We start from the raw sequence: 18,846 nt of genomic DNA, 5'->3' as shown, positions 1-18,846 counted from the left end.
TAAGGTAAGTGAACTGCAGGGAGCAGGAAGCAGCCTGGCTGGGAGGTGACGGAAGGCTATATACATTGGCAACATTGGTAAATCAACTACAATCTCTCATCTCATACAATTCTTGACATTTCTTGGGATTTAAAGTGCTTCTTGCAAAAACTACACATCTAGTTTGAATAGCCATAGGAATATATGTAAATTTGAAAATAAATTTGAAAATAAAAATTAGACTTGATTTAGGGAAATTTTAAGCCAAACAGAAATATGACCAACAATTGTCATCTTCAAAGTCATTGGTTCTTCAGGCATCCTGCAGATTCATTCCCAGAGCTATAAAAAATGTCATGGGGGGGGGCACCTGGGTGGCTCAGTCAGTTAAGCATCTGACTCTTGATCTCAGCTGAGGTCTTGAACTCAGGATCGTGAGTTCAAGCCCCACATTGGGCTCCACACCCAGCGTGGGTTAAAAAATAAAACAAAACAGAACAAATAATTTTTTTAAAAATGTCACTGGGATTTAGACCAAAGAAACAGGTACTAACAGTAATAGGAGGAAAATTACTTGATTCCTTCTTCCCCTCACTTCTCATATCCCATCAACTGCTAGCCAACTTCACCTTCTACACATTTCCCCAATCTACCTCCTCCCCTTCGCCTCTATTTCAGGCACCCATCATTTCCTGTCTAGTTTCCCTGCCTGGCTCCCTGAAATCCACCCTTCATGCTGCCACCAGAGTGAGCTATTTGAAATGCAAATCTGCTACTGTGTCCTGTTTAACACTCTTCATTGGTTCCCCAATACCTACAGGACACAAAGACAAGTCTCTGGCCCGGACCTCCTTCCTGCTTTGCACCTTGCAATACACCCTGTTTGTTGTTCATGTGACACCACTTTTCTCTCTGGGTTTCCTCTTTGCCTGCCATGCAGCCTTGCACACCCTCTGAAGTTACGTTTTGGCGTCCCTTCCTCTAGAAAGTTCTCCAGCATCTCCTGGGCTGGATTGGTGCCTCTCTTCAGTGATCCTATGCAGACACACACACATCTCTACCAAAGTCTTTACCCATGGTGCCTGTGGGGATGGGGTGAGGGCTTTACACCTCTTTCTCCAGAGATCAGAGACCAGTGATTAATTTATCTTCTCTGTCCCCATAGCCTGCCATTCCTGTCAGGTAACAGGTATTCACTTTCCTTTGTCTGTTTGTTGTTGTTGCTGCTGCTGTTGCTTTGGATGGACCAAACCGTATTGTAGTTTAAAGGGCTAAAAAACTGCTAATAAAGCCCGGTGAGTTCAAATCCTAATGGACGGGTGGAATGAAATGAGGGCACATAAGTAATCAGTGTATATCAATACTAACCATTAGCTAACAGCTTTTAAATTAAAAGTTTCAGTTCCTAGAGAATTATTCATTGATTCAACATAGTTGTATACACCAGGACCTCAGAGATTGGAAACACATGGTTCACACCAAAGAATTCTCCATCTGATGGCAGGAAAGGACACACAATACCATGAACTCAGTGCTGTAAGTGCTAGAAAACAGAAACACTGGACCAAGAGGGAACCAACTATGGAGAATTAAGAAATGGCGGTCCCCCGTGAGAACTCAGATTTTCAGTTAGCCTTGCCCTAGTCAACCCCCCAAATCTCACCCTGAAAGTAGCTCTCATGTGAGATATCTGGAGAGCAGGCCCCACACATTTTCCAGCCTTTCCTTGGGGTCACTGACTCTTCACACTGAAGACGGGGCGATCTGGAACCAGGAAGGGAGCGTGGACGTGGGGGGGAAGGGCCAAGGCAGCTGCCCCCTGGCCACCTCACCTGCACTCGCTCAGCCCTCCGGGTTCTAGTGACAAGCCCAAGGAATCCGGGACCCTCTGATCCCGCCAGGCCCAGCAGGAGATGACGTTGCAGGTGGACACAGTGGCGTAATTCAAAATAAGAAATATGAAATGCAGCACAAATGTCCCTGTGTTTTAAGGGTCATGTGGAAAACCTGGGGCACTTCCAGACAGAAGTCCCAGAAATGATTATTTTACAGTGGGAGACATAACAGAAGTTAAGGTATATTTGGTTTGAGCAAGAAATGATCATCTCTTTCCAAGGATCATCTTCCAAGGGCTGTTCTGTCTGGCCATGTAAAACAAGAAAAATGTTCCCCCACCTCAATTCTAGATTCTCTCCTTCACCTATGATACAGAAATCACAGGCATTGGGTAAAACGTCAACTTTGGCTGATTAAAAAAAAAAACAAAAAAAAACAACTCTCACAAAATTTGCAAGTTAATAGTTATCCTCTAATATATCAGGCCACTGGGGAAACCAAAAGCTTGGGAAATATATAACTCGTTCCAAGTGATGGCTGTAAAACTTGTAAAGTCAACGTCATTTATGTAACTGCTGCCAACCCTCACATTCAGCTCCATTAAATATGACCTACAAACCTTACAAGATAAGGACCAACTAACAACACAGTGAGGAGTTAAATGGCCTAAATAGAGTGAGGAAGCACCTCTAGTACTAGTGAGATCAAAGCATGTTTAATAGTTGTGACTAATATTTATTGAGTGCTCACTGGATACACATCCTTACACAATAACAGTTTAGATTTATATTTACTCAATGACAGCAATTTGACACACCTAGAATTGAATGGTTTTTTTTCCAAATGTGAGGATCCGGGTAAGAGGTTATAAAATATGTTTTTAAAGTTGTATATTCCCATCAAGCTCTGCTTTTAGCTCACTATTTTTCCTGCTTCTACACTTTTGGGGAGGCTGAAAAAGGCAAGCTTGAAGGTAAAAATGATTGCAAAGTCACAGAGTGAGTGTCTCCTAAGTACCTGGTACCTAAGTACCTAAGTACCTGGGCGACAGGCTTGAGGAACAAATGACTGGGACACGGGTCCTGTTCTCAAGGAACTCAGGGTCTAACCAGTTGGACATTCAAAGAATAAAGACGGCGTCCTGTGCACTTGAACAAAGTGTGGTTTGAACACCCAGACGGTGGGTGAAGGAAGGCGTCCCTCAAGAAAGGACAGCTGACCTGCCTCTTGAGAAACATGAGGCCCGTAGGCCGAGAAGAAAAAGTATTCCAGACTTCAGGGAACATAGGCAAGAGCATCTGGCCTTGTATTCTCAAAGACCAGGGTTCACTCTCAGGTCCCTTTCATCCCCGAGCCTACCACACACCTCTATTACCATAGTCAGCACTCAGTATCTGAAGAGTGTATAAACAATAAATGAAAAAATAATTAAGTGAACACAGACCTTCTTTCTATATATACTCAGAAATGACCCTAGATCCCTGAGAAGGAGGAGGAACATAACAAAAAATCCCTTCTGAGAGCCTATGATCCGAGAGAAAAATGGATGTTTACTCTCCTGGCTCATGAGAGCCACATACTCGGTAACAGAGGACCTGTTTCTCACAAAATCCGCTCCATGACACAGTGTCAGTTACCAGGGTTAATCACATCTCAAACTTGTCCTACGGGTAACAACTCCATCGCCTGCATGTGCAGCAGTCATGGGTGGGTCCCCCTGCCGGTGAGTTAGAAAGCACGACCTGGTGATCACTGTGCTCCAGGGTACAAAGGACATACAGTGGGACAGAGAGGCAAAGGGATGAGAGATGATCACGGAGCCACGAGAAACCACACAGTCCACACGGTCACTTCCACGCTTCGACCTGTGATCTGTCTCCACACACAGTCCTGCAGGGTGGCTTAAAGCCCTGCCCTTTTACCCTTATCTGTAAAGTTTAGTAAAGTTTAAATGTTTACAAATATCTATATTATTATTTTAATTAAAGCCAACTTAAACTTTAAAAATGATTAATAATTTCTATGATTTATCAAGGCTTTTAATATACTAATGTAAGTTTTGCCTCTCTAAAGAGTGGGTAGTTTATGCAATAAGTCCCAAACTAAATCCTCTGCTTTTTTCAAAGACCATTTTGTGGAACTGATTGTTCACAAAATACATATGGAAAAGTGCTGCCCACAACAAATGTAGCAAGGGAGGCAACAGGCAGGATGTTGCATTATTTTGTGTGTGTGTGTGTGTGTGTGTCTGAAGCAGTTTGTGTGCTATAATCATCATCTTGGCAAATACCATGACCTAATTAAGAAAGGAAAAATGGGGGGCACCGGGGTGGCTCAGTGGGTCAAGCGTCTGACTTTGGCTCAGGTCATGATCTCACAGTTTGTGGGTTCAAGCCCTGCAACGGGCTCTGCAATGACAGCTGGGAGCCTGGAGCCTGCTTCAGATTCTCTGTCTCCCTCTCTCTCTCTCTGCCCCTCCCCTGTTTGTGCTCTTTCTCTCAAAATTAAAATAAACATTAAAAAATAAATTTAAAAAAAGGAAAGGAAAATGGATGGATGCTTAGACCAAATAAAAATGATAAAAAGAGAAGTAGAAAAATGACATTCACCCAATTGAGAGAGAGGACAGTTGTTCATTACTTACTGATTTCTTCATTCATTATCATTCTAGGAATGGGACTTAATGCATTCATAGTACCCTTTAAAAACCAGGCACGGGTTCTCGGGGGGGTGCTGTGTGGCTCAGTCGGTTAAGTGACCGACTTCAGTTCAGGTCATGATCTCGTGGTTTGTGAGTTTGAGCCCCGCGTTGGACTCTGTGCTGACAGTTCAGTCCTTCAGATTCTGTGTCTCCCTCTCTCTCTGCCCCTCCCCACTCACTCTCTGTCTCTCTTTCCTTCAAAAATAAATAAACATTAAAAAGATTAAAAAAATAAAAATTAAAAATTAATAAAAACCAGGCACGGGTTCTCAATCCAAGAATTTATTGAAAACCATTTTGGGTTTTTTGTTTTTTTTTTAAATATAATTTATTGTCAAATTGGTTTCCACACAACACTCAGTGCTCATCCCAACAAGTGCCCTCCTCCTATGGAAAACCATTTTGAAACTATTTGCATTTTCAGCAGCCCAGTCTCCTAAGAAACCACTCCTGCTAGGACTCCGTGCAAGGAAGAGATCAGCTCCCTCAGGAAAGCAGGACTGCAGCCCCCACCATCCCCAACCGAGCAGCAGGTCACTCGGAAATCTGTACACGAGGGTGATTCTCTAGGCTGAACGGTGGCCACTGCCTTTCCTGCCAGGCAGCTGTGGAACGTTTGTTTGGGATAAGAACACTCCACTGGCCCAGCTTCTGGGTGGTGCGAGGCCGTTCTCCGTAATCCAGGGGAAGAGAAAGCAAAACGGGAACAGAGAAAGCTCCCCGTCTTCTGCCTCCAAGTGGCTTGCCTCCTCTGTGGTACAAGAGGGAAACTGTGCACGGAGAGGGTGTTGCAGATTCTTCTTACCCAAGAGTTAGTATTTTGTACGCTTTCATTTGTCTGACCCTAGCGGTTCCCTCCAAAGTAGAGCAGGAGCTCTCTGAATGGACGGCCACTTGCCCTGAGCTCCTGATGAACCAACACTTCCCTTTGCTTGCCATGAAATGTACTGAACAATGTCCAGAGCACGCTCAGTCCTTGTGGCCGCCAGTACGACTGGGCACTGCTGCTCCGCCCGCATGCACGCTCCCCAGTCACTTGTGTTTCCTCCTAAGACTGCTTAGGCTGCCTACACAAGCATAACTTAATGTTTAGTGAAATCAGAAGTGATTGGTAAAAAAAAAAAAAAAAAAAGTTTGCTGATTCACTGAAAACAAAGTGGAATGATTTAGAAAGAATCAACAAAGCAGAGTTGTTGCTGTTGTTTTTTTTTTTTTTTTTTTTTTAAGTCTGTCAAATTAAGTGTGCATGAGATAATCATAAAAAATCTGGTGGGAGAGCATCATTGAAACAGCAAATTCTGCAAGGTGGCTGCTCCCCAGGGGTCTCATGGTTTAGAGAAACCAAAATTGGATGCGTCAAAAGATGCAACTTTGGTGTGGCTTGTCCAGAAAAGACGATGTGGCGCTCCTTATCAGGTGATTTGTTCGCAAAGGAACTGTCTGAGCCCAACCCAGAGCCCTTGTTATGATTTCCTGGCCTCTCAGTTCACCACCCAACTTCTGGGTTCGAGCTTGCAGGATAAGCCGGCTTTGTGAAACATCTACTTACCTGCACTTAATACTCTCCTCTTGATTATTAGTAGTAGCCCACCTCCCTCCTTCTGGAAACATAAATTACTGAGTGGGTCCAGGAGAAAACATGAGAGCGGCAGTCAGAGATCACAGATTAGAGTCATTACCTGAACTGTATCTTAGAAGTCACCTTATCCCTTCAGGCCTCAGTTTCCTCATCTATAAAGTGTCTGCTGAGGAGGGATGCAGGGTGAGAAGTAGATGCTAACACAAAGAGGGGGGCGTCACACTAATCTTTCACGTTTCTCAGGTTCTTGAAAATGTTGTTCTGTGTGGTTCAGCTCATATAAGATAGGCAGTGTTCCCGAAAACATTTACTCATCTTTATTTGGAACATAAAATAAAAATATTTGGAAAAAATATACAAATTTATTGTTAATGATAAGAATAAGCAAATGTATTTCAGAAAGATAATATTACTTAGGGGCACCTGGGTGGCTCAGTCAGTTAAGTGTCTGACTCTTGATTTCAGCTCAGGTCATGATCTCATGGTTTGAGCCCCATATCGGGCTCTGGGCTGATAGCATGGAGCCTGCTTGGGATTCTGTCTCCCTTTCTCCCTGTCCTTCCTCCACTTGCTCTCTTTCTCTTAAAATAAATAAATATAAACTTAAAAAAAAAAGAAAGGTAATATTATTTAGAAATTTTTACTACAAAGAAAAAAATGTAAAGTGATATATACACTTCTAATACAAAAATACAAGTTTATATATAATAAACACACCATATTTGTGTGCACACACGTATATACGTGTATGTGTGTACATGTATATATATATATATATATATATATATATATATATATATATATATATATACATACACACACACACACACACAAATAAGATTCAAGTTACCAACATGCAATTGATCATTTGTATCCTTATGGTTTGAGAATGGGAAAAAAGTCTCTAAGATGCCACATCTCCAATGTCCATGCTTTCTAAAATAAGCTTTTGGGAAAAACCATACTTACTAATTTACAGTTCCAAAGTGGACTACAAGCTTTAGTTCTGGGAATAGCATGTAACATAAAATTGTTCAAAGATTTTCAAGGATTAATTTTAATTTTACAAGTACAAGACTGCAAACAGTTCTGGCTGAAGAACACAAACTACTCAAAGAAACAAACGCTGCCTTCTTTAAGTTTTTTTTTTTAACATTTAGTTATTTTTGAGAGACAGAGAGAGACAAAGCATGAGCAGGGAAGGGGCAGAGAGAGAGGGAGACACAGAATCTGAAGCAGGCTCCAGTCTCCAGGCTCCGAGCTGTCAGACAGAGCCCGACTAGGAGCCTGAACCCATGAATCGTGAGATCATGACCTACACCGAAGTCAGACACTTAACCGACCGAGCCACCCAGGCGCCCCCAAATGCTGCCTTCTTTAAAATCTAGAGTTCTGCAACAGAACTACAATGAAAAATTAGCTCAGGATTCAACTTAAATTACAAATGAATTTCTTTAACAGCAACGAGGCTTGTCAAAAATACATGCTTCTAGATAAGAGGGAAATTACCAGAGAGCACCAATATTGTTTTGATATTTCTTTCATTTTTATTAGAATGGTACCTGAGGTATCTTGTGCCAAAAAAATTAGACACAAAAACTAGACTCCTACGCAAATATAAGAGATTTAAACTAGGCACGCATCACCTTTTAAAATAACCATTTGCCACTTAAGAGTGGGAAAAGTAATTGTAACATTCAGTTTACACATTGCCTTAGAATCTATATCAATTTCAAGTTTTCTTTTATGATTCAGTTATTCCAAGAGTCTGAAAATATTTCATTAAAAATTAATGTGTTACCCACACAAATGGCAAATATTGAAAAATGGAAATATAAATACAAACTAATAAAAATAGTAAGTCTACTAATACTGAAGAGGAAGGAAGACAGGAGGGGGAGGCGAGCATGTGAAAGGGAGAGAGAGTTTAAACATCCGGTTTCTATTCTGGACCGTTTATAGAAACAGACAGACACAGCAAGCGGAAGCCAAATATATTCTCAGGCTCTGACAGGATTTGTTTTCTATCTTGTCATTATTTGTACTATATTCTTCCTAATACTGCTTCTCCGGTGTTCTAGATTTCCTGACCGACGATACCAGTCTTGCTGAGAGCTTGCACAGGAGAGCTGCGGAGGGCTGGGCGCCTGGGAGCCTGGCTGCCTGGTATGTTCCCTCGCTGCGGTTTGTAGGCACGAGACCACCACGACTACGTCCCCTGTCCTGTGCATCCTTCCCAAATCCCTCCGAACAACTTCCTGAGGATCGACACATGATCCCTGGTCTATTGCACAAAGGTCCAGACGAACACCTGGTGCCTATTTCACTAAGGCTTGAACAAAAGCAAACGAACTCACTCAATACTCTTTGTTTGCTCATTTTACAAGAGTGATTTCATGTCAAACAGCAAGCAAGTGCCTACCTTACTCTATCTCAGCCCTTGCAATTTAAATGGCATGGAGAGAAAGTCACATTGCTTATTAAACATGCAGCCGTGGACACACTTGTCCCTACATCAAAATAACACACAATAGAGTTCTCCTACACCAAAGATAATGAGGGAACTATTTTGAAAATATGAAAGATTTGTTTATGCAGACTATAAAAACATCCCTTTGCATCAAAATAAGTGTCCCTCTTTATTGCACACTGATTATTTTCTATAGAATTTAAATTGTACATGAAAGTATAATTGTGCCTTGTTTAATGTAAATTGATTGTCTCAATTATTGGGAAAGGGTCTGAATTTTAATGGACTATTTTGCTGGAGATGTGCCAAGCGCATCAGCAAAAACTCTAATAGCTCTCACTGTGGAGGTACACAGCCAAACAGTTTGAGGGAAATCAGGAAAGACGGTAGGCTCCAGGATTGGTCCTAAAGTGGTCCAGAATCTAGTAAGCTTTTCTCCACGAGCAAGAAATCAGCTGTTAATTTTCAATGTTGAAAGGTTCTGTGACAGTGAGGCTGAAATTTGGTCTGAAAAAATGGCAAGGTCCACATATTAGTAGAAAGGACTTCTGGGGCTGTACTTTTTTGTTTTAATGTTCTTTCGTTCTACAGATTAGGTGATCTATGCAAATCAGGGCTTTCCCCTAAAGGTGGAACTGACATAAAATCCCGTAGCTCTGTGTCACACAGGCACAAAGATACAGTTGAACGCAACACTTGAGTGTCTGAGGGAAGCCACCCCAGGAAGTTGGCTGCAGACACATCCCAGCAGCAGGCCACCATGGTTACTGCTTGACATATCTGCTTTTTATAAATCCAGTGTCTATGAAGTCAAGCAGATCTCCTCCATACTTAGAATCACGGGTAAGAGCAGACCTCGGCCGTTTGGCTACCCAGATGGTTGCAACATCGCTCTAGTTAAATTACAACCAGTGACGCCAGAGGTATAGATCCACATCTGCCCAGAACTGCCAGCTTCCTAAGATCTTTTTCTCAAAGCCTCAGCCTCAAGAAGCACTGCTGAGATAGATGTAAAAATCGCCTCCGGTCATAGTATGGTGAACTATTTACTACACAGCCAAACTTATATCTTGGCTATAAGCCATCATGAATTTAACTGCTATCTATTTGAGATATTTTAGGAATTGACAATACAAAGTTTTAATCATTTTGCTCCCCAAAGAGCCTCTTTTTGCAATGGAAAGCTGGCACTATTAATCTAGACATAGACACAGGTATTATAGATATTATCTTTAACACCGATCCTTTCTAGTGCATAGTGCAGAGTATAGATTGAGCTTTGGGTCAGTGATAAAAATTTCTTCTCCTAGGGGTGCCTGGGTGGCTCAGTCAATTGAGCATCCAACTTTGGCTCAGGTCATGATCTCACGGTTTGTTGAGTTCGAGCCCCACGCCAGGCTCTGTGCTGACAGCTCAGACCCTGGAGCTGCTTTGGATTCTGTGTCTCCCTCTCTCTGTATCCCTCCCCTGCTGACGCTCTGTCTCTCTCTCTCTCTCTCTCTCTCTCAAAAATAAATAAACATTTAAAAAAAATTTTAAAAATTTCTTCTCTTATTCATCAAACTTTTCTATGATGCTAAAATTTCTATGGTGGTAAAGAATTAAGCTGAATATAAGGCATTTCTTTTTATAACTGAGCCCAGAAAGAGCAACCTCAATGTTAAGATAGTTCAATGTTCACATTTCCTATAACTTTTTTTTTTTTTTTTAAGGACACAGAGTTTCCTGGCCACTGGATGGTTGATTAAAATTCCCTGTTTCATGATTAGCTGTCTCAAATTTTGGAAAATACACCCTAACAATATGGATTCCAATAAAATGCCACACCCAGGGCACACCATTTCACTGCATGTGTATGAAGATCCGCGGCAAAGCAACTGAACCAGGAGAGGAAAAATAATGTAAAAATGAGGGGAGTCCTAGACAAACAAGGGGAAGGTAGGGAAGGGGCAGGTGAGTAGCCCTCACTGGCGGGAAAGCAGCCCCGTGTGAACCACACGTTTGGCATCTTTAACACCCATCCTTTCTCCCATGCCCACATTTGCAAAGGGCTGGGTGAGCTCCACTTAGCAGCTAGAGTAGGCAATGCATCAGCTGGATGGATGTCTACTTTCTCTCTCGTCTAGCATATAAACACTAACAATTTGCATTTAGTGCAAGAGAGTGACTCGAAAGTCACTTTCATGCTGCTTTTCTATATTTCTACAAAATGCCTTTAAAATCCCTGCTCCTTACTGGGTGCTCAGTCAATGAAGCGTTTGACTCTGGATTTCAGCTCAGGTCATGATTTCACGGTTTGCGGGCTCAAGCCCTATGTTGGGCTCCTGACAGTATGGAGTCTGCTTGGGATATTTTCTTTCTCTCTCTCTCTCTCTCTCTCTCTCTCTCTCTCAAAATAAATAAACGTTAAAATACCTGCTTTTTAAACTGTCGCATACTTTTCATGGATGATAAGGAGAAAATGGTTCTGCTTATCATGTTCATACACACACAAACATTTCAAGGAGAGTAACAATTTTTTTAATCAATTAATTTCTGGAAAACAAAGGCCCAGAAAATCACCGTATATCATCAGGATATTATCAGAAAACCAAACATGCTCTTTAAATCTGTTACATTTCCACCGCCAGCGAGCAGTCTGCATGTTATGCCTGGCGAGAACAATGCACGAACTTGCTTTACCCCCTAAATGTACATGTTCAACTAAACAAAGGAAAACGCTTTAAAGGGTCTAAAGACATTGTTCCTTGTGTGATCACTTCCGAAGTTATTTTGTTCAAAATTACCAAAGAAATGTGAAAAACAACATGGAATCCCACAAAGGAGTCCATTCATCATGTTCGATTGATTCTAGATTGCAATCTTTTGTGCAACATCAGAGCTAAAAGAGCACAAAAGCCTGGTGCCCAAGGGGCTGGGCGCCCGGCTTGCAAATGCACAAGTCCTGCCTGCCAGGCTGAGGCTCCAGCTTTTCTTGGGACTGCCCTGTGAGTTCTCTGACCAGCAGATAAACCGCCCTGCCTAAGCCAGGTCTGCCTCAGAACACAACCCCACAAAAAGCAGCCTAAAACTGAGTATCTCCTGAGAAAATGGAAGGTTCAGCCATCTCATCAGCAGAGCCCAGCTAGTGTTCAAGGGAAGCCTGCTATTTTGGGTTTTTCTTTTCCTTTGATTTATTTTTTAGTTAGCGATGGCCTACTATTTAATTGGAATTGCAAAATAAGACCCAAGAATGAATTATTTTCTTTAACAAAAACATACATTGCAGCAGCAGACCTGAAGCTCCTTTCGGTCTCAGAACAACCCAAGGCGGGGCGCGGTGGGGGATACATTCTCCCCTCCTTTTATGGATGAGGACACTGAGTCACTGAGAGAGGAGTGCCTTGCCCAAGAGGAGTGACAGCCTGTTCAGCAGTGGGGCTGGGATTAGAACCCAGGCAGAAGGCTTCAGAAACTGCATGTTCTTAACCACTATGCACCATATGCTCCACTGGTAATTAAAAAATCTTTTCAAAAACTCATTTAGTCTTGCTGTAACAGGTTGGGGGGGGGGGGGCTCTAGGCACATCAGCCTGAAGAGCCCCTAGCAGAGAATTTGACTTTTAGATGTCACACTGTCACTCACAGGTTGGAATGGGGAAATCTGCCAGGGAACTTCACAGCTCAGGACTCCGGGGTCCTGGGGACCAGCCCTAGCTCAGACGCTGGCTGGCGGGGGACCCTTGCGGAGGTACTGCAGTATGAACTCTGGTGTTGGATGGCCCTGCATTTCTAGATCGGCCCTACCACTATGCATTAGCTAAGTGACAATGGTGATCATGGGAAGTCACATAACCTTTAGGAGTCTCAGTTTGCCCCTCTAAAACACAGAAGACAAGAATACTATCTTAAGAGTACTGATCTAATAGTTGCATTCCATATGGCCTCTCTGCTGCTTTAATTACAAAACTACGGTCTTGTGTCAGAGATCACCAAGTCCCAACTGCCTAAGATGCACTGGGATTCCATGACACCATGACTGTAAGACAGCTGATCTCATAATAATGCTATATTTATACAGTGCAGAGTTTCCCCCTCCCCCAGTTTTCATACCTAGGATCTGATTTGATCCTCATAATTATTTTACATGGTCTTTAATCCCCATTTCACGGATAAGGAAATTAAGGCTCAAAGAGCTTACTTAAGCCTGTCCAAAATCCTATGTTGGCAGGTGACATAAACCCCGAGCTTCTGCTCCCTAGCCACTGTTCTTTCCTAAGCTTGCAAATTAATGAAGAAAAAATGAAGGAATAAGAAAAATAGAAATAACTACTGACTGCTGTAGGGTCCCAGAGGAATGGAGTAGCGGTCTCTGGGTGCGGTATGTCACGGAGCTTGTCCTGAGGAAGAGTCTCAGGCATCCAGAGAGTACGGCACTCAGTCTTGCCTGGAAAGGAAAAGAAGCCAAGGTAGAGATTCCAGGAGGAGAAGTGAAGAAAAGAAAATGAAAGACACCTAACCAAAGACGCATTTACAGGAATGAGCATAGTCAGTGAAAGGTCATGGATCAGTCTGGAAGAGAAGAAGCAGCAGAGGGTACAGGGAAGGCACATAATGAAGTCTCTCTCAAGGGCTGGCCTTGAGGCTGACACTATGTAATGTCATTACCCCTGACAGGTGTATCAATCAGCGTCTCTTGGTGCCACCTTCTCCTGGGCTCTCAGTACCTCGCTGCTGCCCTCGAGCCCACTGGTCCCATGGTGGCCATCTTGGTCTGCCACTGAGGCACACTGCCCACATCTCAAGTCACGGGCTCCTCCTGCCACTCAGAGTCAAATGCCATGTCAAACCCTAGAATTTAGGATCTGGCTTCTGAGGTAGCTCTAAAAGGACTGGTTAATTTAGTTCAAAGTGCAGGTGAATTATCTCCCATGGGGAAAATTCTGGACCCACGGGAGACATGAGACAGAACCTGGACAGATAAAACTCGCTCTCTTTTCCTCCCTCCAGTGGGCTATTGGGAGGCAATTTCTTTGTAACAGGTTTGTCCAGAAGCATCTGTATGGTTGTGTCTCTGTGGTTTATCATGAAACAGTCACCAGTATGATAATACATCGCCTTACATTGTTCTCCATTCTTCCATGCCTCACCTTCCTTTCCCTCACTCATTGTCCTGGGATAGCAGCAAGCAAACATCTGCCCTTAATTCTTGCTCAGGTTCGAAAACAATGGAAATGAAGGGATTGGCAAAATCTTCACTGATATCATGTACTTGGTTAATTAATATATCTAAAAACAGATAGAAATACACACCAGAGGAATAAGTCATAGAAATGGAAATCATCTCATAATGCAAGAAAAATACTAGCGAAAACAATCTATGAACTCAGGCAATAGAAACAAGGTACAAAATTAAGGCTATGAAATGCTGAGCAGAAAGTGTTCAGGGGGCCACTCTGGCTTTGCAAGTGTGAGACAAACATCACTGTATTCAAAAAGTTGACATCACAGTCTTTCCCGATGTAAAATCCTTCAACAGTGCTCAGGATAAACTCCAGGCATTTTTACATGATTCAAGAGAAAGACTCTTCCAGATCTACCCTAACAATGAGGAAAAAGTTAGATAATCAATAAAACCATAACTTTTCTTGAGCCAACCAGGGCTGAGGTCACTAGACAACCACACGAACTCAATTCCAAAAGGTTAGATATGCCGCTCTGAGGAGAGACAGAAACTTTTGAGCTATTTTATCTTTGGAAGAGACTGGGAAAGAGCAGTGGCCACAATAAATGTAGGTAAGAGGAAAGCAGGTGAAGATTTTAATGGACTCTTAGAGTATGGCCTCTTTAACAGTCTAGAATCCCCATGAGTCCCAGACACAGGAGGGTAAAAGGGATTTGCACTCATTCTCAAGGACCTCTCCACAGGCTTCCTTCCATTGGATGCTCACAAGAAAGATGGGGGGCAGGAGAGGAGACCACAGAGCTCCCCTTGTACCTCTCCAGCTGGGGCACAAACACAAAACCCTGCCCCCTAACTAGACTCTTTTGTCATACAAAGCAAAAGCCTCAAGCTTCTGGATGAGGGATAAGAAACCTGAGGAAAAGGTCCTGGGGGAAGGTGAGAGGTAAAAGCTATCTTCCTCTGGAAGATGGGTGGAAACCTTGTGCACAGGGACCAAGGAATAGATAGTTACTGAGGGAGGGGTAGAAGCAAATCCATCATGGCGTGATAACAAATGTCTGAAATGCAGCTCTCGGGGGTGGTGGGGATGGGGAGAGAGAAGAGGTCCTCTTTCGTGTCTGCCGATTACTGTGATGTGAATCCTTCTGCCACAGCCAATTTAAAACTACCAACATGGGGGCACCTGGGTGGCTCAGTCGGCTGAGTGTCTAACTTCAGGTCAGGTCATGATCTCATGGTTCATGTGTTCAAGCTCCACATCAGGCTTGCTGCTGTCAGCACAGAAGCCACTTTGGATCCTCTGTCCCCCTGTCTCTCTGCTCCTCCCCTACTCACATTCTCTCTCAAAAATAAATAAAATATTAAAAAAATAAAACTACCAACATGATGTCAAATGCCTCACACATTTCTAAAAATTTAATAATCAGCTCCAGCATACAAAGGAGCTGACCCTGTGGAAGCCTTCCTATGAAGTCCATCCCATCCCCATCCCCATCATAAGCCATGATGACAGTCTAATAGAAAGGCTAGAAATAAAAACAAACAAACAAACAAAAAAGCATCAGAAATAAAGAATACATGTGATGGGCCTATTGGCAGAAGGAACTCAACAGAGTGGGAAAATCATTAAGTTTGAAGACTGGCCAACAGAAATGATCCCAAGTGAAATACAAAGATGGGGGAGAGAGTCTAGAATGGTATACCCAAGAGCTACGGGCCACCATCAGATGGTCTAACCAATGTGTAAGCAGAGGTCCAGAAGGAGGAGAGACAGGGAGAGGAAGGGAAGACCTGACCCCTCTGCTTACTTCCTCCACCTCATCTACTATTCAGTCTCCCTTTAGATTTTAATGCCATGGCGTCAGTTCTTGAAGAGACCATGTTCTCCTTGACCCCCAGGACCTTCACACATGTACTCCTTTTTCTCTGTTAAGATTACTTCTACCTCTTTCCAGGATTCAGTCAGGAACTGTTTCTCTAAAGAACTGTACCCTGTCCCTCCAAACCTGGGTAAGGTGCCAGTCTGATGTGCTCCCAGAGCACCCTGGGTTAATCGTATTGGAGTAGATTATTCCACTGGGATTACCGTGTGCTTCCCTTGTGGGTCTGGAAACTCCTTAAGGGTAGAGATGATGGCTTTTTGCTTTTGTATGCTCAATGCTTAATAAATGTTACTAAATATAAGGATATATTAATACGCCAGAAGATATAAAATAGAGCTCAAGCCAGACAATCTAGTACAGGTTTTCATATTTAACATGCAATGTTTAAAATTCTAGTTCACAGCAAAGCAACAAACATGACTACTGATATTAAAAATAGATCCTACTTAACTTAAAAGCACAAAATTAAATTTTGTTTATTAAAAAAAAAATTTTAAGTTTATTTATTTATTTTGAGAGGCAGAGCACACAGGAGGGGAGGAGGGGGGGAGAGAAAGAGAGAGAAGGAGAGAGAGACAGAGAGAGAGAGAATTCCAAGCAGGCTCCACACTGTCAGTGCAAAGCCCAATGTGGGGCTCGAACTCACAAACCATGAGATGATGACCTGAGCTGAAATCAAGAGCCAGACGCTTAACTGACTGAGCCACCCAGGCGCTCCAGCACTAAATTAACTTTTAAATCATAAGGGTTAAGGTAATGAGAACGCTCATGAGAAGTTCTCAGTCTACCTAAACAATAAAACCAGAGAGAGAAATTTGGCTCTAGAGAGTGAGCTCACTAAAAGCGGTTTACGCTGGAAGAAATGCGTAGGGATTTTAAGCATGGAAATACACTTTTTGTCCTGTAATGTCAGAACAGAAATTTGCCTGCTCTTTCTAGCAAAGGCTCTGTCCAAAGAGTGTTCAGAGCACATAACCTCTAGTGGTTCTTTGTACAATTTGAACATATGTTTAGTACTTTTTTTTAATTGAATATTTTTCAGTATCCAGACTTAATTGTGAAAAAATATAATATAATAAACATTATAAAAATATTATAACTGGCTTATAATGGTTGGTTTGCTAAAATATTTGTCTCCAAAATGGCATTAGCTATTTCCTACTACTTTATGTTCTTAGAGTTTTTATTTTTAAATTTTTAAACGTTGTAACAATTTCCTTCCCAGGAATAGAAGTTAAAATCTGTTAGTTTTTTGTTTGGTTGGTTGGTTGTCTGTTTGTCCTCCTCACTCCCAACTATGCTGAAAATATGACTTTTTAAAACAAGTATCCCTCTTGAAATTTTATTTGGGGCTCATACTGAACACTTCCACCACTGAATGGAGCACGTATACACATAAACACACACACATTCACATACTCTCACTTAGAAAACCTTAGACATATCCCAGGTATGGTCCAAGATTTTTCTCCATAAACCAGTTGTTGGAGATTCAGAAGGGATTTCCCCATGGAAACAATATTTACGTAAACATGGTATTTTATTTCACAGACTAGCTCATGAGAGCCAATTTAACCCATAATGTAAATAAACTACCTTCTAGAATGTTAGCCTCTGAAGTTCTTGTTCCATCCCCATCCCCAGAATCTGGAAGAGAGCCTGGCGTGTGTTAATGGGCTGATAAGTATGTTGAACAGAGGATATTGAATGAATAATAGTGTGAAACATTTGTTGAGCACTAAGTCTGTGTCAGGCACCATTCTAAAGACTTTTCATGGATTATTTTAGGCAACGATCACATTCCTATAAGGTTGCATTTTTCAGATGAAGGAAGTGAGGGAGTGAGGATGATGAAAAGTAAGATTTCAGGAATATTCTCATGACCACATGGCTAAGAAGTGGCAAACAAGAAACACCCAGAGGGTCTGGTACTTGGATGCATGCTCTTTTTTTTTTTTTTAATTTTTTTTTTAACGTTTTATTTATTTTTGAGACAGAGAGAGACAGAGCATGAACGGGGGAGGGTCAGAGAGAGAGGGAGACGCAGAATCAGAAGCAGGCTCCAGGCTCTGAGCTGTCAGCCCAGAGCCCGAAACGGGGCTCGAACTCACGGACCGCGAGATCGTGACCTGAGCCGAAGTCGGCCGCTTAACCGACTGAGCCACCCAGGTGCCCCCTTGGATGCATGCTCTTAACTACCATACACTTGTCTCTTTACTTCCCGTTTTAGGTCTTACAAGCAGAGGACTAGAACCTGAAGGCAGCTTAAAGAATATAAGTTCCAGAAAGGCAGGGATATCTGTCTGCTTGTCGAGTGATTTATCCAAAGCATATCAGTGCTATATGATAAGCACTCAAAAAAGATTTCATGAATAAATGAAAGGGAGGCTTTTTTTCCTCCTTTTCTTGGGTATTGGGCCTATTCTAGAAAGACATGTGAATTATATTAAAACATCTGTGGCATCTTCCTTACTCTGTTTTGTTGGGTATCTTTCCATTTCATCCCTTCTCAGGTGATCAGCTATGACAGTGCCTGCCTTCTTCCAATTGTAGTGTCTAGACAGGCTGCTCTAAATAACGTATTATCCACTCCCGGATCAGAATTCTAATTCCTGGAGTTACAACCTCCTCTGTTATTGGGAGGAAAGCAATCTGACTTCAGGTCTTCCCATTAAAATATAATCGAACCTGGCTTCCAGCCCTCTTAGGGACTTGTCAATAATACATGGAATAATTGGATTTTAAAGTGATTGCTGGCTAACCCCAACTGGCTCATAATTTTGGTATAATTTGGGGGGAAAGGGTCAAGTTTTCTAAGTTGTTCCTGGTTTTCGTAGCTTCCTCCTTTCCTCTACACAATACTCTCAGATCGTTTGTCCTTAGACCCTCTAGGGAGGCAGCCTACCTAATTCCCCACATCTCCATGGTCCAGCAACATGAAGGCTAGAGATACCCAAGAAACATTTCAAAATAAACAGGATGCAGCTTCTTTCTCAGCACCATATGGATTACTTATCATCTTCTATAATTTTATATTACAAAATAATGGTATATAAATAAATCTAAAATAGCACAGGAGTTATGTTAATTTACTTTTAACAGTATGTTGTCAGTTACCCAAAAAATACAGATTCCCAAGCAGCACATCGCCAAAGCAGTGCCTCTCTAAAGCAAATTGGTGAGGGTGGGAGGAGATGGGAGGTGGGGATTATACATACATTTGCTTTAGCAAGA

The 18,846-nt window shown here is 42.3% G+C and overlaps 1 protein-coding gene across 12 annotated transcripts in view; it reads right to left on the bottom strand.

Moving 5' to 3' along the window:
• SDCCAG8 (SHH signaling and ciliogenesis regulator SDCCAG8) overlaps positions 1-18,846 on the bottom strand; it is a 246,791-nt gene that overhangs the window by 47,936 nt on the left and 180,009 nt on the right. The window contains exon 18 of one of the 12 annotated variants that reach the window (XR_006705982.1): positions 12,882-12,991. The exons of 10 other annotated variants lie outside the window; for them this stretch is intronic. Coding sequence is in view for 1 of the 2 variants with exons in the window: in XM_045453158.1 (XP_045309114.1) it covers positions 13,821-13,833 (13 nt within the window). In the remaining variant the exon portion in view is untranslated. One more of the 12 variants, XM_045453158.1, reaches the window with a different exon arrangement.

This window comes from Leopardus geoffroyi, chromosome C3, assembly GCF_018350155.1.
Source record: "Leopardus geoffroyi isolate Oge1 chromosome C3, O.geoffroyi_Oge1_pat1.0, whole genome shotgun sequence".
Taxonomy (NCBI): Eukaryota; Metazoa; Chordata; class Mammalia; order Carnivora; family Felidae; genus Leopardus; species Leopardus geoffroyi.
The sequence above is the reverse complement of the archived record's forward strand: the minus strand, read 5'-3'. Positions and strand labels throughout refer to the sequence as shown.